Source organism: Cervus canadensis, chromosome 6, assembly GCF_019320065.1.
Source record: "Cervus canadensis isolate Bull #8, Minnesota chromosome 6, ASM1932006v1, whole genome shotgun sequence".
In the NCBI taxonomy this organism is placed as follows: Eukaryota; Metazoa; Chordata; class Mammalia; order Artiodactyla; family Cervidae; genus Cervus; species Cervus canadensis.
Window position 1 is genome coordinate 9720209 of NC_057391.1, and position 27818 is coordinate 9748026.

The 27818-nt window shown below is 33.0% G+C and overlaps 1 protein-coding gene across 2 annotated transcripts in view; it reads left to right on the forward strand.

The window, feature by feature from the left end:
• Positions 1-27818, forward strand: part of TENT2 (terminal nucleotidyltransferase 2) — a 61916-nt gene that overhangs the window by 15091 nt on the left and 19007 nt on the right. Inside the window, exons 5-11 of one of the 2 annotated variants that reach the window (XM_043470752.1) lie at positions 11925-12039; positions 12130-12221; positions 14104-14170; positions 15820-15889; positions 18737-18813; positions 19201-19329; positions 24769-24812. In XM_043470752.1, coding sequence (XP_043326687.1) covers positions 11925-12039; positions 12130-12221; positions 14104-14170; positions 15820-15889; positions 18737-18813; positions 19201-19329; positions 24769-24812 — 594 coding nt within the window. Of the gene's footprint in view, positions 1-11924; positions 12040-12129; positions 12222-14091; positions 14171-15819; positions 15890-18736; positions 18814-19200; positions 19330-24768; positions 24813-27818 lie in introns of both variants that reach the window. The other variant, XM_043470751.1, reaches the window with a different exon arrangement.

A 27818-nucleotide genomic window follows, 5' to 3' on the forward strand; every position in this document is an offset into this window, starting at 1 on the left:
TGGAATAAGGAGGGCCTGGGAAGAGGTATAATTACCTTGAAGGCTATTAATTGTTAAATTTTTTTCAGGTGAGAGATGCTGGAGCTTTCAGTTATGGTGGATGGTGGTGAAAAAGATGTGAGAGACCATGCATAAGGAAAATTGATACCTGTGTGGGTTGATTGAATGTGGGGGGAGAGGGAGAGAGATCGATCAGCAACTTTAATGATTCCATTCTGGACTGTTAACAGAGATGAGGAGCCCAGATTTTGAGTGTTCAAACTGATTGAGGAAGTAGTCAGGAGTTATGTTCCTCAGCGCTTGGAACTATGAGGAAATCTGCTGTAACATTTGTGTTCTTGAATGGCCTCATGTTCTGCAGATTGCATGCTAAGGCCATGGGGAAATAGGGCTTGGGAGTACGCTATGCAAAACCTAAACAGTTTTGGAACCAGAATGCTCTGAAGAACAATAATCAGTCCCTTAGAAGATGACCTGGATAGATCAGGTATGTGGCTTAGCGTGGTTGGGTGCTATTGCAAAGGATATTAAACAATATACGATATACAGTTGACATATGCTGCCCGTGCAGGTCACTGAGACGAGGCAGTTAAGGTGGAGCTGTGCGTGAGTGAGTCAGCTGCTAGGGGAGACTCAAGGAATTACACCAGCGGAGAGCTCCGTGAGGGCGGGGGTATGTTTATACTTTGTGAGGGGGAGTCCGAGCTGCAGACACTTACTTTTAGTTGATTTAGATCTGTAAGGACTCCCTGCTTGTGAGCAGCCAAGCTAAGCGTTTTTGTTGTTTTTTGTATTTATTTTTTGGTAAAGGTTGCAATTCCACAATTTCCGCTCCACATACAAATCAGTCCAATTAATATATCAAATTGATACCATTGCCTTATTTATCAATCGTCTGTAAGCTAATTGGTATTGAAGAAAAACATGTTATAGCTGAGCTGCCCATATATATTTCAGAAGCATGGTTGGGGCCCGAGATATAAAAGTGACAGTTGAACTCCTGAAGTAGATTAGATTCTGTATTTTTTTTTTTAGTAATCAACAAAAATTTGTGAGTTCTGACTGTATGCTAAAATGTTGTGTTAGAGCATTTTTCTAAAATATTCATGGTCTCTTTACCATGTACATAGTGAGAGGGACAGCCATTAGAAATAATCATGCGAATTGCAGCTTTATATATTTATAAGTGTTACAAAGGACAAGTGCAGAGTTATCTCCAGGATGGTGTGGAGGAGATAATATTTGAGCTGAGATCTGAAGGGTGAGTAGGAGTTAACTAGTGAAAGAATGTTGGGGGTGGAGAGAATGCTTTAGAGAGAAGGAACAGTGTGTTTGAAGGTTTACTGATAGAAAGGAGCATGCAGTCTGCAGAGAAATGCAAGGAGGCCAGATGGTGGCCAGAGTGATTGATTTAGGGGAAAATTGCTGAAGTGTGGTAGAAGTGGGGAAGCAGGCAGATCATGCAAGGACTTTTGTATATCATTTTAGTTTTCACCTAAGAACTTTGGTAAGCTATTCAGGGTTTTTTTCAGCAAGAAAGAGATGAGTTAAAAATTGTTTTGACTTCATTTTAAGCAGTTGCACAAGTGTGGAAGTAGGAAGTTATTATTGGATACTAGGTAAAAGGTAATTCCTTGAATTTGGAAGTGCTGATAGTTAAGATGAAGAAAAATTGATGGGTTTAAACTGTTGGGGAAAGTGAAGTTGATGGGATTTGATGATGCATTATTAGATTAGGTCATCTAAGCCTCTGTACCACTGAGGTTTTAGACCAACTTTCTTTGGTATGGAGGGACTATCCCCTGCATCTTAGGATGTTTTAGCCACATTTCTGACTTCACTCACTAGATGCCACTAATCCTTGGTTATGAGAACCAAAAATGTCTTCAGACATTAACAGATGTCTCCTGGGGGGCAAAAGTGCCTCTAGTTGAGAACCACTGGTTTAGATAGAGAAGATACTGAGGATTACTCCCAAGTTTCTGGCTTCTATAACTGGAGGCATGGTGGTACCATTCACTGAGACAGAAAAAAAGGCCAAGAGGAGCCAGATATAGGAGTATCTGTGTTTAATAGGAATTGGAGGGTGAGCAGGTATCTGATGAGTTCTGTGTGCATATTGTTTTAAACATACATTTGGAACATCAAATTAGGTATTTGGAGTTGATGGTTGAATGTATATAGATCTGGAACTCAAAGGAAAGGTATTGACCAGAAGTGTACATTTGGTGATCATTGGCATATAGATGATAATTGAAGCTAAGAGTATGGATATGATTGTCTAGGGAGAGAGGAGATCCAACACTCACTGAAATAGGTTGAGGAAAGAGTGGGACAACAAATGGAAACTAAGCATGTTTACAACTGTTTGGGGAAGTTTGGCTGTGAAGGGAGGAGCCAGAGATGGAAAGGTAGAACAAAGGAGTTTTTAAAAATTTTGTTTCTGAGGTGGAAGAAAGTTTAAGCACATGTAAATGTTTATTGGAAAAATTCAGTCAAGAGGGAAAAATTGACTACTGTGGGAAAAAAAGTACAATTGTGAATAAGATTCCTTAGAAGGTGGAAAGGGCATGGGTCCTGCTTATATATGGAGACATTGACTTTAGGTAAGAGAATTTTTTGAAACTGGAGGATAGGAGGAGAGGATAGGTGCAGTTACAAGAAAGTTGGTAAATATGGTATGAAAGAGTTCCCATAGTTGAATGGCTCCTTCATATTTTCTCTTTGAATTACTGTGCAAGGTCATCTGAGAGTTGAGAGGATGCAGTGGGATGTATGCGGTTTAAGAACAGTGGAGATGGTTTGAGGTAGTGTTTACTACTTCAGGCTGACCAAAGAAGCAGAGTGGAGGTTTGACACAGTATTTGCTAGGTAGTTAGAGGGCTCATTTAACATTGGTGATAATGAATTTATTATTAACAATAATGAATCAGCTGCTTTAGTAAGTTCCAGGGGAATGTATTAAAAGTTTTGATTAGTTTGAAAATTAATTCTGTTTGAAACCTAAAAAATTAAGATTATGAAAATGAATAAGTTTTAAGTTTAAATTGTTTCTCCATTTTTAAGTCTTCTCTTTTTGAAGTCACTATATTAGCAGACAAAACTTTTTAAGTAAAAAGTCTCAAATACTTTTCTGAATTGTAACTTTCATTTCATGGTATCTTTAGATGAAGATGTAGTTGCCTGGACAAAAAAAAAAAATGGAAGTTTACAGTAATCAGAGTTGTCTGAGCTCCTGAATTCCATCTATTAAAAATGTTCTTCAGAAATTTTGGATAGTTTGAAGATACTATGTGAATTGAAGTAATTGATTCTGAATTTTGAGTTGAGACGAGGGTAGGCTGAGGTTTTCTTGGTACTGACTGTAAAGTAAAAACATAATTATGAATGAATTGTTCAAGATATTTTGTATAATGTTTAATTTTGGAAAGGAGGAAGTTTTATGGAGCCTCTTGGCACCCTAGGGGAAACATTTTGGGGACAGTTATCTTACAGATTTCTGAGGCTTTATCTTTAAAAATTTCAGTATTTAACCTTATTTAGAAACAACAAATTGAAAAGGGGGTAAAATATTTGTAAATTATTGGTTCACTGAATTTTAAGTAGTTGAAATATGTATTTGCCTGCATTGCTTATCAACTTTTTTCCAGCATTACTTAGATATGAGTGGCAAATGAAAATTGTAAATATTTAAAGTATACAACATGATGTTTTGATGTATGTATACACTGTGAAATGATTACCATAATCAAGATAATTAACATTCATTACCTCACACAATTTTTTTGTGTGTGATCAGAACACTTGAAATTTGCTTAGTGAATTCTCTAAGCAAATTTCAAGTGTTCTGTACATTGTTATTAACTATATTCACCATATTGTACTTTATGTCTCCATATCTAATTTATCTTATAACTAGAAGTTTATATCCTTTGATCAACATTTCCCCATTTTCCTTATCCTGCTCCCTTCCCTAATAAATACCATTCCACTCTCTGCTACTATGAATTTGACTTTTTTAGATTCCACATGTGAAATCATACAGTGTTTGTCTTTTTGTGTTTAGCTCATTTCATTTATCTTAATGTCTTCCAGATTCATCCATGTTGCAAATGGCAGAATTTCCATTTTTTTAAGGCCAAATAATATTTCATTGTGTATGTGTATACAGACGCCCCACATTTTCTTTGTCAGTGGACAGTTAAGTTTCCGTATCTTGGCTACTGTGAATAATACTGCAGTGAACACGGGAGTGCAGATACCTTGTTGAGACAGATACTTTTTTCCTTTGGGTATGTACCAAGTCCTGGGATTGCTGGAACACACAGTAGTTCTATTTTTAATTTTTTGAGGAGGCACCATGCTGTTTTCTGATATGGTGGTTCTGATTTACATTCCTACCAATGGTGTATAAGGATTCCCTTTTCTCTGGATCCTTGCCAACACTTAACCTTTTGCATTTTGGTAATAGCCATCTTAACAAGTGTGAAGTGATATCTCATTGTGGTTTTGATTTGTATTTTCCTGATGCTTAGCAATGCTGCGCATCTTTTCATGTACCTGTTGACCATTTGTATGTCTTCTTTAGAAAAATGTCTCTTTAGGTCTTTTGTCCATTTTTAAATTGGATCATTTGTATTTTTGTTAGAGTTGTGTGAGTTTCTTATGTATTTTGGATATTAACCCCTTTTCAGATACATAGTTTGGAAATATTTCCCCCCATTCTGTATGTCACTTTCTCTTTTCTTTCTCACTCTTTTAATTGTTATTTTACAGATATATTTTTGTTTTACATAGTTCCACTTACTGATTTTTGCTTTTGTTGCCTGTGTTTTTGGTATTAAAATCCAAAAAATCATTGTCAAGACCAAGATCATGGAGTTTTCCCCTTATCTTTTCTTACAGAAGTGTACTGTTTTCAGGTTTTGAATTTAAGTCTTTAATTCATTTTAAATTGATTATTGTGTATGTTGTAAGATAAGGCTCCAGTTTCATCTTTTTGCATGTGGATATCCAGTTTTCTCAACACTGTTGAAGACTGTCCTTTTTCTGTTATGTAGTCTTGACACCCTTTAGTTAACCATATGTGTGTGGGTTTCTTTCTTGGACTCTCTATTATGTTCACTGGTCTGTGTTCATTTTTATGTCAGTACCATACTATTTAATGATTACTACAGCTTTGTAATAGAATTTGAAATCAGAAAGTGTCATGCCTCCAGCTTTGTTCTTTTTGCTCAAGATTGCTGTAGCTGTTCTGGGTCGTTGGCGGGTCCATATGCATTTTAGGATTGCTTTTTCTATTTCTGTGAGAAATGGCATTGGAATTTTGATAGAGATTGCATTGAATCTGTAGATTGCTATGGATACTATGGACATTTTAATAATTTTAATTCTTCTGATCCATGAATGGGTATCTGTCCGTTTATTTATAGTCTTTAATTTCTTTCATCAGCATTTTATAGTTTTCAGTGTACAGCTCTTTTACCTCAGTGGTTAAATTTATTCTTAGGGCTCTATCTTTATAATGTCTGTGTCAGTCACATTTTTAAAGCCACTGAGACGTAGATTCATGTAGAAAATTTAGACCAAGTCTCTATAATGTCTGTGTCAGTCACATTTTTAAAGCCACTGAGATGTAGATTCATGTAGAAAATTTAGACCAAGTCTCAGCCCAAGAGTTCTTCAAATGAAAGCTTGCTTTGTTTTCTCCATCCTCCTTTTATTAGGCAGTTTTCTCTTGACTAAGGTCAGGTAGTTGTATGTGCCTAAAAACAAGCAGGCTTCAGGGAGAAAAATCAGTTACTCAGACAGCCTAATCATTGTATTAGTTGATGGATTAGGAAGGCTCTAGTTTGTGGCCATACAAAAAGCATAGTGCTTTATTTAACATGCTAGTAAGGAGTGGGTTGTTTTCAGCGTGATGTTTTCCTGACTCTGTTTTATTTACTTTGAAGAGAAAAGGAATTCAGCATCAAGAATGAATTTAAACTTTTAATTCATATCTAGCTTTATTAATTAGTACCAGCTTTTCCTACAGTTTTAAGTGTAACAAGAATGTGGCAATGAGAGAACCTGAGGAATTGTCAGTTTTTGTTGAAGTGTTTGTGACCTAATGGCCTGTTGTCTGTACAATATTTAACTTTATTTCTTCTGTCATTGCTATTTTGTGTTTGTTATTTGTAGGTGGCACTTAGGTTTAGCCAAAACCTGTTGCTCTTTTTCATGTATTATAAATGATCAAGTTTTGATACTCCCAGCTGAAAGGTTTATTCACTTTCTTTTACATGGGGACCCAGCTTCTAGGGACAGATGGAGAATCTACGGAGAATACCATGCAAAAGTTATACCTGAAGCTTTACCGGCTCATTTAAAAACTTCTCAGACTCTAAATCCATACCTAACTTGTCTTTAGTGGCTTGTGTTGGTCTCAGACAATGATAGCCTCATTAGTAATTTGGTTTGAGTCTGAGTTTGAGGAGCTGCCCTGGCGGCCCAGATGGTAAAGCGTCTGCCTGCAACGTGGGAAACTTGGGTTCCATCCCTGGGTCGGGAAGATACTTGGAGAAGGAAATGGCAACCCACTCCAGTACTCTTGCCTGAAAAATTCCATGGATGGAAGGGCCTGGTAGGCTACAGTCCATGGGGTCGCAAAGAGTCGGAGATGACTTGAGTGACTTCACTTTTTTTCTTTTGAGGATAGGTTATAATATTTTTTAGGAAAATTGAACTTTGATATTTGGAAGAAATATTTTAGTATTTTAAATCTGTATTAGGAAACTTAATTTCTTATGCAGTTTTGCAAAGATATAATTTTTATATACAGTGAGAAATATATCTTCTACAAGTAATTTTAAAGTAATAGATCTGGCAGGCAGCCTAAACTGTAGTATTACAGAGATTTAAGCAACTTTAAGAATAATTTGTTTTACAGATACTTTGTTGCAGTAGGTTTTTTTTAAACTAAGGAAAACAAGGACCATTTTACTTTTGAATGAAACAAAGGTTTTGAAATGCCATTATGCATAGTCAGCTTGTTATTACATTTGTGATCTAAATGTTTTTCTGCTTGATTTTTAGCCAGGATTTCATATCAGGCATTCTTATTTTTTTCCCAGTTATAAGGCCATTGAGCCATCTTTTGAAATGTTTCTATAAGTCTTATTTCAGCATATACGTTCATTTCTTTTTGTGTTTTTTTCTCATCTGGACTCTAAATATCTGTTCTGAGATACAGTAACATAATTTGACAGTGTGAATCCATAATGTGACTAGATAGGAAGGAAAATTTGTTCATATGAAAAATCTGTTAGATCTCCATTATAGGACTTGAGAGAGAAGTCTTCCCAGAACTGTAGAAAAGGGAGAGGAGCAAATACGTGGAATTTCCTATTTTCTACCTAATCATAAACTTTTCCATGTGTGAGTGTTTCCACATGAACATGGTCATTCCAATGAAAGAATTTTATTTTTTGGCTGTGCCCCGCAGCTTGGAGGAATCTTGGTTCCCTGACCAGGGATTGAGCCGAGCCCTGGGCCCAGCCATGCCGTGAAAGCACCAAGTTTTAACCACTTGATCTCCAGGGAATTCCCCCCAGATTTTTCTCTTTGTTATTCAACAGATGCAGAGTATAAATTCTGACCTACAGCAGTTTTGATCTGCCTAACTGATTCTCTAGATCAAGGAGTTGACACAATTTTTTTGATAAAAGGGCCAATTAATAAATTCTAGACATGTGAACTACGTGGGCCCTGTCTCCTTTTCTTTCATTTTTAAGCAGTTCTTTAAAAATGTAAGAATCAGTTTCAGTTGGTTAGTCCTGCAGAACAGACCAGAGGCAGTTTTTGGCCCTCCAGGTCAAGGTTTGCCAACCCTGCTCTAGGTAGATAAAATTTAATTATTCAAGTGCCATTTAAAATTTTAGATTAACCTATTTAACTGGAGACCTTTTGAAGATCTTTTTGTAAATATGAATGCCTTAAAAAAAAGCTTTTTATTATGGAGAGTATCAAATATATAAAAAAATAGAATGTAGTATTGTAAATCCTCATAAGACCAAGCTTTAATAGTTACCAACATTTGACCAATCTTATTTTGTCTATACCTCCCTCCCTTAGTAGCTTGAAGCAAATTCCAGGTATCATAGCATTTCATAAATATTTCAGTGTTCTCTTTTGCTATCTTTTTTATCTGTCCTTTTCCCAGCACTGTACTGTTTTGATTACTGTAGCTGTATGGTTAAGTTTAAAAGTGTCAGGTATGTTAAATCCTATGACTTTTTTCTTTTATCTATTTATTTAGATGTTTTAATTTCTCTCAATATTTATAATTTTCAGGGTATATGTTTTATATATCTTTAATATATTCCTAGGTATTTCATGTTTTTACTGCTTTTGATAATTTTTAAAAATGTAAACTTCCAATTGTTTTTTTCAGTTATGTATGCTTTATAGTCAGTTATCCTTTTAGGAAATTAATAATGAGAGAGAAAACCTTGGTTCTGCATATTATATTAAAATATTCATTAGTTTTGTGAACATGTCTTTCTGGTATGCTTCTTTATCTGTAGGAATGTTACTCTTTGCATTTTTCTTACAAAAACTTTGAGAATTGACTTGAATCCTTTTTAGGCATTATTTCTTCAAATATTTTTTCTGTCCTCCCATTATCACCTCTCTTTGAGATTCCAGTTCTTTTCTGTTATTTATGTTCAAGGAAGATGGCTTTAGGGAAGCACAGGTGGCTTGGTGGTAAAGAATCCACCTGCCAAACAGGTGATGCGGGTTTGATCCCTGGGTTAGGAAGATCCCCAGGAGAAGAAATGGCAGCCCACTCTAGTATTCTTGCCTGGGAAATCCCACGGACAGAAGAGCCTGGTGAGCTCTAGTCCATGGGGTCTCAAAGAGTCGGACACAACTCTCGTTGAGTATATAACTACAGTATACTACTTTTAGATGAGGGTTGGGTAAGCTAGCCTTTTGCTAGGTTTGTGGCTGGAGGAATCCCCTGCTGTTATGTAGTATTCATATGTCTTCTGAGACCTTTCCTCCTTTCCTTCTCTGCCTTTATCTAGATCAGGGTTTTTCGCTTTTTGCAGCATTAGCACTTTTGGTCAGCTATCTTTGCTGCGGGGAGTTGTCCTGGGCATCGTAGGATATTCAGCGGCCTTCTGGGCCACCCTATGGTACCCACTCCCCCAGGTATGATGACTGATATCCAGAACTATTTCTCAGCATCGTCAGATGTCCTCTGGAGGGGCAGAATCTTTCTTGTTCTAGACTTTCCTTTACCCCAGTGCCTCTGTACTGCTTAGTTTAGATTTCTCTTCCTGGCAGTTTCTGCTTGGTATGTTGCTCTGTCTTAGAAGGGAATTTCAGTTAGTTTTCAGATTCCTGATGTTTGTGTGATTTTCTTGCATTTACTTATATGAGTTGTAGCCTGTGAAGCCCCTTCCGAGTTTCAGTTGCTATTTTACACTGAATTGAAACTGTCAATTTAAGGGAGGGAGTGGGAGGTAGTACTTCTAGGTAATTTGATTTCTGTTTGTTCTGGCTCCAGGGCTGTCCCAAATCCCTTTCCTCTTCTTGTTATGTTTCTGATACCATGTGGGTCTTGCTGCTGTTGGTGTTTGGCCCTAACCTGCAGTATTTTAGAATTCATGAGTAATATATGAGTATATGAGTAATATATAGTAATATATATTATATATATAGTAATATATATATAGTATATATATAATATATAGTAATATATGAGTAATATATATATGAGTAATATATATTGCATAATAATATATGAGTAATATATATTGCATAATAATATATGAGTAATATATAGTCAGTTGTGCTGTATTTTTTGGCCATTTTTATTTTGGATGGTTTGATCTGTTTGTTTCCTCATAGTTGCTTGGTCTATTTTTGTCAGTCTCTCAGTCGTGTCTGACTCTTTGCCATTCCCTTCTCCAGGGGATCTTAATGACCCAAGGATCAAACTGGGGTCTGTAGCGTTTTGGGGGGATGGTTATTCAAGGATATTAAAAAATTATGTCTCTTTCATTGCCAGGTTATCCTGACTGCCTCTGCTTTCTTAAAATGAGTGTTCTAAACATGATAACATATTTTAAATGATGAGTGAGACTTGTGCCTGGTCATGGACTTGGAGAAAGGCCTAGAGAGGGAGAGGTTGAAAATGCAAAAGACAGGTCAAAAAACTGATGGCGTGTTTGTGCCCCAGAGGTGACCAAAAGGGGTGGATACAGAAGTATTTTTGATAGAGGGATTAGCTTTGGACTGAGAAACAGGACAGTTTGTCTGACAGGAGAGGTAGGGGGATGAGATTTCATTCACATAGTAGTTTGCAAGTTTGTAGTTGGAAGCTGAGGAATGTCACATTTGGTTTCTTCAATTTTCTTCGTAAACTTTAATGTGACATTATCTGCTGAAGAAAGTGAGATAAGTATAGGGAACTTGAGGAAAGGTATAAACATTTTGGAATGCTGATGGTGAAAAATGGAAGCAATATCTAACCAGAGATATTGAAGTAATTGCTGAGAGATGCTATGGGTTAAATCTTATGTTAGTTTTTAAACTGTAAATTTGCAACATACCAATTTTGTGATTTTTTATTTTTTTTCCAGTTAGCAACTCACAAACAAGAGCAGAGAAGGTGGTTGTATATAGTGAACCTAAAATTAGGGTTTTGTTAGAGCATGACGGGGGTATAATGTTAAGGTATGCTAAAAAAGAATGGTTCAAGGGATGCATTGTGGAGTATAGACTGGGTAGGGAAGGAAATCATGCTATTTCAGGTGCTGTTGGGTTGGGAGAAAGAGGATCCAAGAGAATCCAGGTCTGTGTGGTTCTCAAGAAGATGTGAAAATTGGACAGGAGATTGAAGCCTATCTTGTATACTGGAATTTAAAATGTCAAAGCTAGAGAAGTTCTGTTTTATTGTAATAATCATGTTATGTCTGTGTAACATTGATGAAAAATATTGGAGTAAAAGAAGTTGAAATGGTGGGAGTAAGTCATGATACTTACCCCACTGTAGGTAAGGAAGTCACCTGTGGTGATGGCAAGAGGTCAGTTGGAGGGGAAAGTATGAACTGGAAGGGGAGATAAACAGGGAGATCTGTCCGTAGGTGGCCACAAGAAAGCAGGGCTCAGGGCAGTGCTGTAAGAATAGCAAAGAGGGTGGTTTGTATGAGTGTAGACAACCAGGGACTTCTCTTCTGAAGTCTGTTTTACTTGGTATTCATGGTATGAATACCAGGGGCTGGATAACCTTTAAAGGGCCAGAAAGTAGATTATTGTAGACTTTGTTTCTGTTGCTTATTTTTGTTTTGTTTTGTTTTTATAACCCTTTAAAAATATAAAAACCATTCTTAGTTTATGTCCCATATAAAAACAGGCAGTAACTGAAGGTTATAGTATGATGACCTATGAATTATACTCATGAATTCTCTGATTTGTCAGTGATACTTTAATTTGTAAAAATTGTAAACTATTTCAGATACTAAGTAATTATTATTACTTGAATAGTGGTAGTTTTGTATGAGGAAGTGTTAAGGAGATAATATATATTTATTTTATCTGTGACTTGTCAGTGATACTTTGTAAAAATTGTTAATTATTTCAGATACTAAGTAATTATTATTACTTGAATAGTGGTAGTTTTATATTAGAAAGTGTTATGGAGATAATATGTATTTTATCTGTGACTTGTCAATGATAACTTTACTATGTAAAAATTGTTAACTATTTCAGATACTAAGTAATTATTACTTGAATAGTGGTGGTTTTGTATTAGCGAGTGTTAAGGAGATCATATACATTTTAAAATTACTGTCAGTAATTTTATACTTCTTAATATGGTGGTAACTTACATTTCTGAATGAAATTTTTACTTTTTTTGTGGTACATTTAAGTTGAGTCAGCAGATACTGGAGTTATTTGAAGCATGTCAGCAGCAAGTAAGTGATTTAAAGAAGAAAGAACTCTGTCGAACAGAACTTCAGAGAGAAATTCAACTGTTATTTCCACGTATGTTTCCCTATTTTGCATGCTTTTTAATTATATGCATTCCTATTTTAATTTAAAATAACATCTTATAATTCTCTTCTGTTTCTCTAGAAAGCAGACTTTTTTTAGTTGGGTCGTCTTTAAATGGATTTGGTACTCGGAGCAGTGATGGTGACTTATGTCTAGTTGTTAAAGAGGAACCAGTAAGTAATGAAACATTTATTCTAAGTGTGTTTTTCATGTTAAGTCATTTAAGAAATTTCATATAAGAGTCATTGAGGGAGAAAACCCTGCTTTGTTTTAATTGCTTCTTTGAATTTTCTGTTTATAGTAATTCAAAGAAACTCAGGAAATGCTGCTGCTTCTATTTTTTTTTAAGGCATGTATACAATAAAAATAACAAATTATAACATTAATTTATTTCTAAATTGTTAAAGCGAGGCAGTTTCACTGTGTGTTTTTAAAGAGCTGTATCTTTATTTTGAAATGCCATTGGATTGTGTATGATACCAGGATGCAGCAAAGAGGAAGAGCTTGTCTTTTATCTGCTTGATTTATTTCCTTCCATTTGAATTCTCAGTGATTCTGTTTTTAATCTGTATTATTTTTCCCTTGAAAGTACAATGGGATTTGGAGTTCTTATTTTGGGAATTAAAGAGAGATTTCTCTGAAATGTAAAATAAGACTATTGTGATTTAAAGTAATTATCTCTGATATTTTGACTTTGTTTCTTCATACTTAGCAACCAAATTTTATTTTTTATTATATTTATTTGAATTTCCTGTTAACTGATACTCTTGTATGGCCTTAGTTCCACAAAAATTCTTGTTTATTAAACTCACCTGAGCAGCCTCTTGAATATGCTTAAGTCTCTTCTGAATTACTGAAGATTAATTTCAGTGTAATTTTAATATGCCTTGTATTTCACCTCTTAAAAAATAAAAAAGCCTCTATTGAATGGTAATATTATTCCTGTTAGTCTAGTAACAAAAGTGACTTCTAGTTACTGCAAATCAGAGAGAGATTTATTCCAGGAAAGAAACTCCTCTGATACTTTCTAGGCTTTGATAGCATAAAAAGGAAAACTGAAAAAAAGAAAAGCTTCAGAAATAATAAACATAATGAAGAATACTAGAGTTTTAATTAAAACTTTTTCTCACGCAGTTAGATTATACTTTAGTTTAATTCAGTCACTCAGTCGTGTCCGACTCTTTGCGACCCCATGAACCGTAGCTCACCAGGCTTCCCTGTCCATCACCGACTCCCAGAATTTACCGAAACCCGTGTCCATTGAGTCAGTGATGCCATCCAACCATCTCATCCTCTGTCATCTGCTTCTCCTCCTGCCCTCAATCTTTCCCAGCATCATGGCCTTTTCAAATGAGTCAGCTCTCCTCATCAGGTGGCCAAAGTATCGAAGTTTCAGCTTCAGCATCAGTCCTTCCAATGAACACCCAGGACTGATCTTTAGGATGGACTGGTTGGATCTCCTTGCAGTCCAAGGGACTCTGAAGAGTCTTCTCCAACACCACAGTTCAAAAGCATCAATTCTTCTGTGCCCAGCTTTCTTTATAGTCCAACTCTCACATCCATACATAACTACTGGAAAAACCATAGCTTTGACTAGACAGACCTTTAATCCTCCATTCTATTCACATGTCTGAATCATGCTTGTCACAACTTAAAACGAAACACCATGGATTTGAACCTTATATTTAAGCAACTCACAATCTAGATAGGGAAATAAAACATGTTACAGAAAGTTAAAATTCTGTTTATTTTTCTTGCAGATTATTTTTTGTACATTTATACTAAAGGAAAAAAATGACATATAGCTGTTACAATATTTCTTTTAAAGTTGTGCTTTTAAGTTTAAAATCAGAAATTGATTTAGAAATATTAATGTTAATGATAGCATAAAGGTTGACCTTTAAATAATTAATTTAATGTATATTGAAAAATAACTCCAATGAAAAGTATACTCTATATGTTTTCTTTTTGTTGAGATACATTAAGAAAATAAAACATTAAATTTAGAAAGATAATGAAAAAACTTTATTTTTAACTTTTCAGTGTTTTTTTCAGGTAAATCAGAAGACTGAAGCACGGCATATACTCACCTTAGTCCACAAACACTTCTGTACTAGACTTTGTAAGTGACATGACTCATGTTCATATGTCATTTGACATAACTGTTTATTTAAAATGTCTCTCACTGTGTTTATTTTCTGATAAGAATTGTTTTATTTTCTGGTGAGATTAGGTATAATGCGGATTCTTTTTCCCAAGTGAATTTAACTTTTAATTAAAAGTAACCATTTATTTGCCAATTCTTTCTACTTGCAAGCTGTCCCACTGAAGGTAGTCAGGAATTCAGAGGTATGTAAGTTTTAGTTTTTCCTCAAACAGCTGAACGCTGTTAGGAAAGTTAAAGCATGAATGTAAGTAACTGCAGTGCAGAGTATCTCAAAAGCCAAAAGATATACAAGTCTTACTTCTATGTGAGGAAGAGAGCATCTCATCTGTTTGCAATGACAGACAGCTTCACTTGTTTTAAAAATATGATCACTGAACCCAAAGCCCAAATATATCACTCCAACTGAAAGCAAAATTAGTGACTTAGGCCATTTTATTGTAAGATTTTACTCTTTGAATAAGCTGACAAAGCAGATTTTAATCCACAAGTTAAGCCATCTCAAATAATTTAAACTTCCACAGAATATTGTGGACATTTGAAGTCACACTAACTGTATGATCTTGGATAGACTATTTGTCCATTTATTTAACAAATATTTCTTATGTGTTAGACTTTAAGGTGGAAAATACGAAGTCACTTAACAGGTTATTACCCTTGAACGACAACTGACAAAGAACAACAACTTTTATCAGTTGTAGGAAAGAAAGCAAGAGATTTATTTCAGTGGACTTGAATTTTGCATTTGTAAAATAAAGGAGAAATTCGTACCTTAAGTGGATTTTTTTTTTTTTTGAATTAAGTGGATTTTTAATAATTATTATTAAAATCATAAAATATAAAAAGTGAAAAGGACCTTAGAGGTCATGTAATTTCAAATGAAAGGTGGTTTTTTTTTTGATGAGTGTTTTTAATAATGGAGTAGTCAGATTAAGGGGTAATCAGTGAGTTTGGTGACTTGCCTGAGGAGTATAGCTTGTTGGTGTCTGAGCCTTTACTACTTTTAACTCTTAATCTTATTTTTCATTATACCTCATTGAATTCCTGCACATAATTGTATTTGAAGCTTGATGTACTTTATAATTTTGGTGATAAAAGCATTATAACAAAAGTTTTAGTTTTAACATGTGGTATTTAAGTTTGGTGGAGTACAAAAATTTGATACATGTTTTTTTCATACTTACTTGAATTTTTCACTGTCCCATGTATTTTGTTGCCAGCATTTCTACATTTAACATTTTCTATAACTGTGATTCTGTGACTGCCATGGTATCTTCCACGTGCTGTAGCAGAATTTAGTTATCCCCCTGCTGCTGGCCTAGATATTTCTCCTATAATTCTCTGATGAAATTCTTTATAGGTGTTATTAGGTATTAGACCACATTTCTAAAAATAGCATATTAATATATAAAACCCTCTATATGGTATTGGAAGTTCTAGTCTTAGAAGAATTTAATAATGTTCTTTTGTCTTTGCTTTCTCTCTCAAAGAATGTATTTTCTTAAATTGTTTTAGCTAAGTAAAATACTACTTTTAAGAAATGTTCATTGGAATACTATTAATTTGAGAAACATTTACAGATACCCATTTTATCTTTTATCCTTCAGCTAGTTACATTGAGAGACCTCAGTTGATTCGAGCAAAAGTGCCAATTGTGAAGTTCAGGGATAAAGTCAGGTAAGTAGTTACTGAATTTTTTCAGTTGCTTTAGATAATTTTTAGCTATTCTCCTGAGGTAGATAATTAAGGAGGGTGTGCTGTTGCATAATAGCTTCATTAGTTTTTGGAAATGATTTGTTCTCTTAGACGATTTTTTTGAAATAATCTGAGCAGTTGTTCATGCTTAACTCTCTTAGCTATTCTGGTTGACATTTTGAATATTTGAGACTATACATAGCTGAAAGAATATAGTATTTTAGATTTTTAAATGATCTCTTCCTTTTGGAAATATAATATGCTCTGAGAACATATCTTAATTCATGAAATTTGATGCATGTTTATATCAAAAGAGGTTGTTACTAGTATAATTATATCTACATGTTCTACTATTAATAGTTTAGGTTCTGAATTTCTTATAGGCATTATTATTAGAATTTATATAGGTATATACACTTGATCCTCATTATTCATGGATCTCATATTTGTGAATTCGCCTACTTGATAACATTTATTTTGTAACCCCCTGAATTAATACTTGTAACACTTGTATGGTTTTATAAACCTGCACAGAGTGGGCAAATTTTTAGTCACCTGATGTACATCTTCCCAAATGAGTTTAACAGTATGATACACTTGTCCTTTTGTTTCACCTCTCATATGCTGAACAGATTCCTTTTCACAGACTAATTAGTGTGTTTTTCACAGTTTTGTGCTTTTGTGCATAAATTTGCTGTTTAAAATGACCTCCTAGCATTGTGCTGAGGTGTTGTAGATGTTTTGTGCACAAAGCTGTGATGTGCCTTACTGGTGTGTTAGATGTGTTTTATTTAGGGATGAGTAGTGCTCTGCAATGACTTCACTTTTATTGAATGAACAGCATATTAAATGTCTTTAAATAGAAACTTACATAAAACAAAGTTACATATTGATCAGTTGATGAAAATGTGACTGTAGGCATATTGATAAATAGGCTGATAAAGATGTGACTGGGGGCTCCTGGAAACCTAACCTTTGTTTCCCATAGGAGCAGTGGCTCAGTAAATCACTCATTCAGTGTTTGTGATCACTGTGTAGAAAATAACTACTGCAGATAATCAAAATTGACTGAATATTTATATTTTTTCCTTTTTTTTTTTTTAAACAAATCTTTAGATAAGTGATGGCTCAAACTTTGCTCTTCCTTCATCCAAACATCCATCCAGTCTATAAAGATTTACTAAATTTCTCTCAAGTAACAGTGGAACATTTTTTTCCCCAATGGTGGAGTATTTTTAAAGCACAAAGATATAGGGAGATAAAACATATATGTAAACAAAACTGTTAGCTGATTATAATCATTTTTAAAAATGATTGCAGTTATAAACAATATGACAAACAGTAAATATAAATAAAACTATTAACTGATTATAATTGTTTTTAAAAATGGTTGTAGCTGTAATTCTATAAACAATTTTATTCTTTTTCAATTTAAGATTATCATACATGGTTTTTTCATTGTTAAATGTTCTTTATAAGCACCATTTTATCATCCTTCTATATATGCGTCATTAAGAAGAAGGAACAACTGCATTTTGATCATTCAGATATAACATGTTAATGTTTTGGTGTTAACCTTTCAGTCCCTTCTTTATGCATATGAATGCATAAGAGCTTTTAAAAGTAAAATTGAGCTCATACTTTATTACTTAGCAATATAGCATGAATGCTTGAATCATTGAATGTCTTCTGGTTTTATTTTCAATCAGTTTACAGTATTTCCCTGAGTGGATTTACTGTCATTAACTTAACCATTCCCTGTTTAAATAAGCATAAAATTATTTCCATGTTAAGGAGTACTTCAGTATTTCCAGAAGTAGAATTGAAGAAAGCACTGTGGATATTTTTTAAGCTCTGGATTCATATTTTTGGAAAGTTTTTAATTGCAGACTAGTTTCCATCTAAGTGTTTTTTTCCTCTTTAAGTTACACAGAGAGAGTGCAAACTAGTTTCAGTGTTAGATTTGTACAAGCACAATTAAAGAATGTAACTCTACTGTTACACCATAAGCTTCCCAAAGCCAAATACATCTGAAATTTTAATATCACTATCCATGTTTATTAACATGCATGAATAATCAAAAGATTATAGGATTTCTTTTCCCATAACAAAATCTGAAATGGCATATTTCAGATTTTACAGTTAAAAACTATAGAAAGAAATTTTATGCTTTTATTTAAGGCACTTTTCACAAAAAGACTCATTGTGCAAAAGTTTGACCTGATAGTATATGAGCCTGTTACTTATGCATTAAGTAGTCATTTTGAGTTTAGCCGTTCTTTACATATACCATTGTTATTGCTGTGTTTTCTAAATTGTGAATTGCATGATACCTTTGGTTTCAAAGAAGTGTCCCTTCTGTTAGGTGTTTGGCTCTTACTGTTTTTATTAGACATCAATAGCCAAATTTGTTATGATATTATAATTTAGTAACCCTTTTGGAGGGAAAATAAAGTGTAGACAGAGCTTTTATTTTTTGTCACCTGTACTTTATTTGGCTTTTCATTCCTATTGTTTTAAAGCAGATGTTGCTGTCATTCAAAATTGATTGAGAATTTATAACAGTGGGATAACTTGCCCAGAAGTATGTTTGGTTATACAGTTTTGTTTATCTGAAAAGTATTACAAAACGAAAACTTTTTTTGTTAAGAGTGATTGTAGCCTTACTGGTATAATACATATCTTTCAATATCAGATCATACTAAAAGTTGTCTTTGGGCCCATGACGTTTTTGTATCATTGGATGAATGGATGCATATAAATTTAGTTACTAGGGAGTTAGTTTAATTTGTACTTGAGCTGAAATTTTTATTTTTTTTTTGAAAATAGTTGTGTGGAGTTCGACTTGAATGTAAACAATATTGTTGGAATAAGAAACACATTCCTTCTCAGAACTTATGCATACCGTAAGTTTTCTTGTGTTTATTTTCAGATAATTATTACCTTCTCTGTTTATCCTTTATTCCTTTATAAAGATGTGTGACACCTCTTTAATTATGTTTGTGTACAATATGTCTCACTTTCTTATATATGTAATGTGTTACTACACTGAAATCACATACCACCAGTTATATAACTCAGTAAAATGAATTTTGATAGTTTGTAATTTTAAAAAAGTAACTGAAGTATGTTTTATATAGAAATAAGACATATCTATGGTTAAGCAAAATGTTTAATAGCAGGAGGGATTGCCCTTTCTATCGGCATGGAGTTGGGAAATAATGTAAACTTTCAAAGAAACTTGAAAGAAGAAATGTCTTCTTACCATTTTTAAGTTTTAATTTTACTTTCAGTTGAAAATCGAGTTCGTCCGTTAGTACTGGTGATTAAGAAGTGGGCCAGTCACCATGATATAAATGACGCCAGTCGCGGTACTTTAAGCAGCTATAGTCTTGTACTGATGGTTTTGCACTATTTACAAAGTAAGTATTATGGGGTTTTTTCCTAATTTTTAAAATGGAAATGCAGTTAAACTTGATTTTGGTGTCTTTCCTGTTGATCTTATATTCAGATATCGTTTTAAAAAGTTTTTTTCTAAGGCACATTTCCTACTTTCCTGCTTTGAACAAGTGTTTTAGGTAATGTTACCCCTGGAAAACATTATAAAGAAGTTTCATTGTATTTTTAAATTTTGACAATTTCCTATATTTGCTTTAGTATTCAAAGAACTTTGACCACTGTATTGTGGACCCATTGTCTTAAGCCAGATGAATGTTTAGAGGCCTGTAAAAATAAACTCAAGCACCATTCATGATGTTCTTTTTATTTTTCACTTGAACCAGGAATTAAATTATTTTCCTTTTTCTCTAAATGATTTTCATGTTGGTTTAAAGGAGCTTTTATTTTCTATGGGCTGTCCTGGAGATTGGATGAAATACTTGATGTTAATTAATGTAAGACCATTTACCAGTATGTCTAGGCTGTGATGTGTTCTGGCTTAATGTTTCACAGTTTAGAAAGCAGTGTTGTAATATTTATGTTTATACCCTTTCACTCAGTGATTTCATATCTAGAAATTTATCCTCAGATAAATAATGAGGGATGTTTATATGAATTTATATAAGGCTATTTTCATGGTATTTGTTCAAATAATAAAAGATTAAAAATAATTTAAGATTATAAAAAACCCATTAATTTAATGGTTAAATTAATTATGATATATCCTAATGTTAAATTTATATGAACACTAAATTTATATGAACACTAAAATTTAATATGAATATTACATTTATATGAACACACTAAAAATTTATATGAACACTAAAAATCATGTTTTAAAGTTATTGAAATAGAAGGAAACTCATGATATGCTGTCATGCACAATAAAATACCAATTTTATTCAAAAAATAGTTGCTATGAATGTGTATATATTCATATGTATACAAATATTGAAAAGGTATATGCCAGAAATTTGTCTGGCATATTTATAGACAGTAATATTTATTTTATTTTATTTTATTTTATTTTTTTATTATTTTATTTATAGACAGTAGTATTTATTTTCTTTATATATTACTGTAGTTATAGATATTTTTATTATATATAAAGTAAGTATATTTTTAGCTGAACAATGAAATCAAATGAATTTTTTTCAGATTCTGAGAGAGACTTAAAATAGTTTAAATGGGCCAAAATTTTGTGATTCAGTGATGATCAGAAAGGTTAGATATTCTTCCTCTGTTGTTAAAATATTTCAAGCTAATTATAATATTTTTGTTGCTGAACAGTCTTGGATATATACGAGTTTGATGATTGATTTGCCGCACCAAAGCGATGTTGGCTATTTTAGATGCTACTTTACATATCACCAGTTATTTTTGTTCAATTTTATAGTTCAGTGTGAAACATTACCTTTGATGCTTTTGTAGTGAACTGTATTCTTTTGTGGATTGCAGTTTACTTTCATGACAAATAGAATTGGTTAGAAATAATTCTTTTATAAAATATGAAGAAGAATATGGCTAACACTTATGTATTACCACCTAGTGTCTATTCATTTTTTAGTTTTAGTTGTGGTTTAAACATCAGATTTGACTAAAACATATAACATGCATGAACATTCACAATATGTGCCCTATCCCTCCATTCTTTTGGGTTACATTAGAAATTTTAATTTGATTGCTTTTTTAGGAAATGTACTTTAATCACAGAGGCTCCATGGAGGTTTTGTAAGCAGTAATTCAGATATTAGTGGGACTTCCCTGGTGGTCCAGTGGTTAAGACGCCACACTTCTGCTGCGGAGGACCTGGGTTCCATAACTGATTGGGGAACTAAGATCCTTCATGCTGTACAACGTGACCAAAAAAGGACAAATTCAAATATTAGTGTTTTACCAGTGTAATAAAATCATGTTAAAACTTGGTTTAGATTTTGTTAAATGTATTTTGTTCTTGACAAAGTAGTCTTATTTACTAAGGTGATTAGTAATTTATGGCACTCGAATCAGCCATTTCTAGGTATTTGTTAAAAGACATCAGCTACCCAGACATACTGTGTAATTCTGTACTTTGGCAGATTTAACCCATTCCTCCCTAGAAGAAATTAGAGAGATTGAAATAAGTAATTGCTTTTCTTGTCATGCAAGACTCTTCAGGTGTATTGAGCAGTTTTAGCTCTGCCACAGTTAACTAATTTTTGTGATTTTGGCCAAGTAATTCTACCTTGCTGGCCTTAATATTCGTCTGTAACACTAATAGTTAGATTAGATGACCTTTAAGTTTCATTTAACTTTAAATGCTTTAATGTCTTTTCTGCCATGAACAGAGAAAGGAAACAGGTCCTCTCTATGTAGAAAGGTTGAAAAGGTTAATTAATGCATTTCCTAGCACAAATTTCAACAATTAGGACTGTAGCATGCCAGGCTCCTCTGTCCGTGGAATTTTCCAGGCAAGAATACTGGAGTAGGTAGCCATTCCCTACTCTATGGGATCTTCCCAGACCAGGGATAGAATCTGGATCTCCTGCATTGCAGGCAGATTCTTTATTGTCTGAGCCACCTGGGAAGCCCCAATTACAAACTGCATATGCTTGAAAATGTGACTCCTGAAAGCATGAGGGGAAAACTCATTGAGAAGAGAGTTTACTAGCAATCTAATATTAAGAGTGTTTTGAGAGAACAGCATCGAAACATGTATATTATCAAGGGTGAAACAGATCACCAGCCCAGGTTGGATGCATGAGACAAGTGCTCGGGGCTGGTGCACTGGGAAGACCCAGAGGGATGATTTCATGTCAATGTATGGCAAAAACCACTACAATATTGTAAAGTTAATTAGCCTCCAACTAATTAGCCTCCAACTAATAAAAATAAATGGAAAAAAAAAAAAAGAAATAGGTGAGTCAACATTAAAAAAAAAAGTTAATAGTAAAGGCAAAAGTGTCAATTGGTTAGAAACAATAATATGAGTGAATGAATAGTCGTGGACTGTTTACCACGTTACCAGGTATAGATCTATCTTTAGGCATTTTTAAATTATTCTTGCATTTTCAGAATTAGTGGTTGTTTAGTGTCGTTGAGGATCTGCTTTTTTTTTTATTAGTGTAATCTTTGATGAATTAGCATGGAACGTGTGTGTGTATAAATTAGTGAAGGCCTGACAAGAAAGGTCTCATTTGAAATACAGGCAAAGTAAAATTGTATAGATTAAGTCTGTTCAAGGTATAGTCTATTGGTCTTTTATTTTAATAATAAACTTGTCTTATTTTGCTTTTTAAAGAGCAAAATATTATGACTTCAAAATAGATGTCATAATAGATGTTACAGAGATTCTTCCAGAATCTGTATTGCTTTGGAATAAAATATTTGGAAAAACTACTAAATGTTTCGAGGTTACTATCAGGATAGCATTGATAAATAATTGCCAGAGTATATTAATTGCTTCTCTAATGACTAGTATTTTTAAATCTTTAAGGCAAGGGATTTATTGAATGATAACCCTGCCCTCAAAAACTTCCACATTGCTTAGTTCTAAAGACTCTTTATCTATTGAAAGACCCTATTCCAGTGTTTTGTGTTTATTTTTCTCTCCTGGCATTCTAGTTGTGATTCTGTCACAAGAATGCGATAATATTTTTTAAAAAGTTTCTACAGTCTTTTATTTACTGGGAGTATTCAATGGGTATAGAGTTTAGATTTCTAGACTTAAAACTTAAACTAATTCCTAGTCAGAGTTTTCCATTTGTCATCTATGTTATAATGAAAATTATTAAAATTCTATTAAAATGTTAGACAAATACAGAGACTTTTAAGATTAAGTGACTGGGGCTTGAGTTTATTTATAGGGTGTTCTAGAATTTGAGCATTTGAATGCCTTTAGGGAAAGAAGATATGTAGCCTTAATTCCTGAGGGTGATTCTGGTAAGTAATGAGTGAGTTTTTTTCCCCTAATATTCTTAGTCATATATTGTGAACATTCCATACTATCATGGAAATTTATTCTAATTTTATTTTATTTATTATTTTGTTCTAATTTTCAACTTGGGAGTAAAGTGTGATACAGAAAAGATATTTAAATAAAGCATCCTACTTTGTACTATGTGGTAAAAATTTATACATTTATAATCATAGTTGGAGACCATATAAATTGATCATAATGGTTGATTTTGTGTTCATTAATGTATTCCAGTACTCATTTAAAAATTTTTGCTAAATAGCAGATTAAAAGTGAATTAATGATTCTTTGTTGCTGAACTTATTTAACTACAGTTGATCCTTGAACAGCATAGGTTTGAATTGTGTGGGTCTACTTACAGATTTTTGTATATATATATATCAGTATTTATTACATGATCTATAGTTGGTTGAATCTGTAGATTTAAAACCTCAGATACGGAGAGCCAACTATAAAGTTGCATGCAGATTTTCAACTGTATAGGGGTTGGCACCCCTGACCCCTGAGTTATTCAAGGGTAAGCTGTCTATATAATGTATTTATAATTCTTAAGCACATAGTTTACTATGGAGTATTGTATTGGTCTTTAATCTTAAAGAAATCTTATAAATGTGTTATTTGTATCTTACCATATTCAAGACACTGTATTTTATAGTTGTTTCTTATATTGTAAGTATTAAGCACTTTGCCTTTCTTGTTGTTCCATCTACATTATAATGATGTGAAATTACAGTTAATGCATTTAATGAAGTTGGATTCGGGGAAAGCTGTTGAAGGGTGAAGAATGGCAGTTAAAAATACAGTGACATATGAAGATACTGATTCTTTTGTATAAAATTTTATTTTATAGCGGATTGGTACAGATCTCCTGATTTAGATTTCTAAACTTTGCTAAGGTTTTCTTTTTTAAAATATATAAATGAAGTTGAAGATTTTTTTTTCAATTGTTTTTTCCTCAGTATAGATCAGTTTTCTAAAACTATCTCAATTTTGATATTATTGTTAGAAGAAATTAAATAATAAAGGAACAATTATGATAGAGCTGTTATTCTTACGATGTAGTGCCATTGGACTGTACTTTCAAAGTTTTTTTTGATAGTTAGAACCATCTTAACAATGTCTGTTTAATATCTGTAGCACAATCCTTGTCTTGCTTATTTTGTGTGTATGTCTAGTGTTGGACCAAATGTGTGTCCATTTATTGATGATCTATTTTTCTAAAACCATGTAAGGAACATTGGTTTACATAGAAGTATACATAACTTATTAATAGACCTTAAAATGTCAACTTTGATATATTTTGAATTTTAATTTTTAGGGATCAGAATTAATTTCACAAAATATGTGAAAACTGTTGAATTTTAGCATAAACCCATATAGTCTTATACCTGTGGGTAGCTGACAAATTAATTGCTTTGTAAAATGAATTACATGAATCACGGCAGCTTTAAACTTTTTCTTTTTATAGCCTTACCTGAACCCATCCTTCCATCCATCCAAAAAATTTACCCAGTAAGTGTTTCTTATAAATTATTATAATACCTGTTATGACAAGTGTATGTGGAACTATTATGTGCAATATTATTGTGAATAAAAATAGAAATAGTTACCTTCTAAGTTATGATAATATTTCTACATAGGCTGAGGTAAACATTGACCACTAGAATGTTAAGAATATTTCATGTAATTTTTTGGAAGTCTCTGCTATTTTTTTTGATTATTGGCAGACAATCTTGTCCTTTATGTTAATGATGGAACTTTTTGTATGACACTGATGATTATCATTAATGGGAATGAAATATACTTAGTTGGTGAAGGCACATTTGGACTCAGACCAGTTTTTTTCATGTTACTTTAAAATGTAGTTTTAGAACATTTCTTTAGTAGCTCAGAAGTTTTACAGCCTAACATACGTGTAATTTGAAATCAGAGGAAAAATTTTCACCTAGAGCCAGACATCCTGGAATGTGAAGTTAGGTGAACCTTAGGAAGCATTGCTACAAATGAAGCAAGTTGAGATGTTGGAATTCCATCTGCACTAAGAAGTTGAACAATTGGATAACCTTTTAATGTTTCATTTGATCTTATCAAGTAACATTCTAAGAGGTAACATGTACACTGTCTTTGTATGTACATTATTAAGAATCCTGGTGAAGTTAATTAGAAACCCTCAAGAAATGAAGTGTGCCTACTAGAAAAAGTTTAATATATACTCAGTTTGAGTTTAGAGAAACCTTGGGAATGTACATATTAATAATCTATATGAATATTTTTGTTTCTTTTCTAGTTTTTATGTTCTTCTTTTTTTTCCAGATTTCACTGTTTCTTTCTTTATATAAGTCTTACCATTTCTGTTTTCCTCCATAGTCATTCTTGTTCCTGGTTTTTTTGGAAATATTTAAGCTGCTTGCGTAGAATGTTTGACAAGCCTTTTAAAACCACATTTTTTACCTGTTAATTCATAAACTTTTAAGAAGAGTTTTCTGAACTTACTAGTCATGCTATATAGGAAACATAAAATCCCTGTTGAGTGATCAAAGTTTTCAAAGAACTTATTTTATATGTATGAGAAAATATAATAAATACATTGACATAGGACCTAAATTAAATGTAATATAATCTTTGTTGATTGAGAAGTGATGTTCTTGTTTTTGAACATCAGTTATTCTTGTAATGCTCACATGTGAGGTGCTGGATAATATAGGTTCACTGTAAATAGTCTTGCTGCAGTGGGGGCCTCTCAGTTCATGGTGGGTCGTCTATGAGAAGAGACCATTTAACAAGAAGAACCTTCTGGAATCTGTCTCATCTTCCTCCTTTTAAAAATAAATTTCTGCTATGAAGAGCTATTATAATGAATGTATAGTACAGCTGGGTATCAGTATTTATGCTTTTAAGTAGTATGACAAAGAAGACTTCAGAAAGTGTAGAAATGTAAATAATGTGAACTTTTGGACCTATTCTTGAATGTTTTCTTCCCTCTATAAAGTATTTTTTGTCATTTTCATGTTTCTTCAAAATTTAGAAAATATTAATTAAAAAGTTAGTGTAATATTTCAATTCAGTTGTGATATTGAATTAATGAAAGAAAAGGATAAAACAGACATCTTTATCTTTGAAAACTATATCACGATATATAGCATTATTGATTATTACTTCTTAATTATTGACCTAAAGCAACATCAGTGATAGAGGACAGAGTGTTTACTATTGAGTTAAAGAAATGAAGTTGAGAAGTTTAAATATATAAACTCAGATTAAGTGTGTGAAGGGATTTTTATTTTAATGTAAGCATTTTATGAGATTTACCTGCTACACTTATGCTAGGTAGATTTATCAAGACAACTTATATTTGTTTCCTTCCCTAGTGATATCTTCCTATTTTCAGAAACCAAAGTTAATTCCAAAGTAATACATTGAAAGTTGCCAGAGGAAACCACAGTGTGTTATTGTAGATGTGCAGTTAAAATAGTGATGATGCCTGGCATATACTGAATAATTAATAAGTAGGTAATACTATTGTTACTTTTCTTTCCATATACATTGTATCATATAATTTGTATAACGCCCTGTGAATGCTATTATTTTCCTTGTATTATGGATGAAGGAGCTTGACGTTTGGAAAGCTAGGTAACGTGGTTAAATTCATGTAGCTAATGGAAGAACAGGTTTTATACCTAGGCCTGACTCCAGAACTCAGGCTCTTCACCACTTCATAATAGTACTTCTATTTTGTGTTAAATACTTTAACTCCTTTCAAAAGTTGGAAGATCTCATATCAGATGAAGTTTAAAGGCAATTTATTTATCAATCTTTAATATACATCACTAGATTAGTGATGATCTGCTTGTAGTTAAATCTTGGTAGAACTTCAGTGTATCATTTAGTTCTCTCTATTCACTTATAGCTCCACTTAAATGCTCTGTATCGGTTATCCTTTTCTTTGAGATCTTCCTTAACATTTCTTTCTAGGCCTTAATAATTCATATTCTTAGAAAATTGTGCAGCTTTTATTTCTTTGCTTAGAGATGGAAAACAGTCATCTTTCATTTAAGCTATACCTTTAGAACAGTTACCAAGTAAACAAGTTAACCCAGTTTAATGTAGTCCAGAAAGTGCTTAATTGCCCACATTTTGGACTTTAAAGATTATGACACAGCCTCAAAAAGTGATGGGAGTCTGGCAAAAGGTGTTTTTGTTAGGCAGTTGTATGGATAGAAACAGTGAGACTTTTCAGATGTTTTTTGAGATTACTTATTTAAATTTTTCTTAACTTGGTATTGTGAAGAGAAATGGAAGATATGTGTCTTCAGCATTTAAATATCATTTGGAACATGGTTTTAGGAATTAAGTCATTGCATATTTGGATATCAGAAGCCCAAAATAAGACAGAACCTTAGAAAATAGTAAGTATATTTTCTGTGTTAAAAAATTAAACCAATAAATATCAATAATCCAAAGGAGAAAAATGCTGTAAGAAACAGGTTTTGTATTGGTTAAATTGTTTTTCTGTGGATT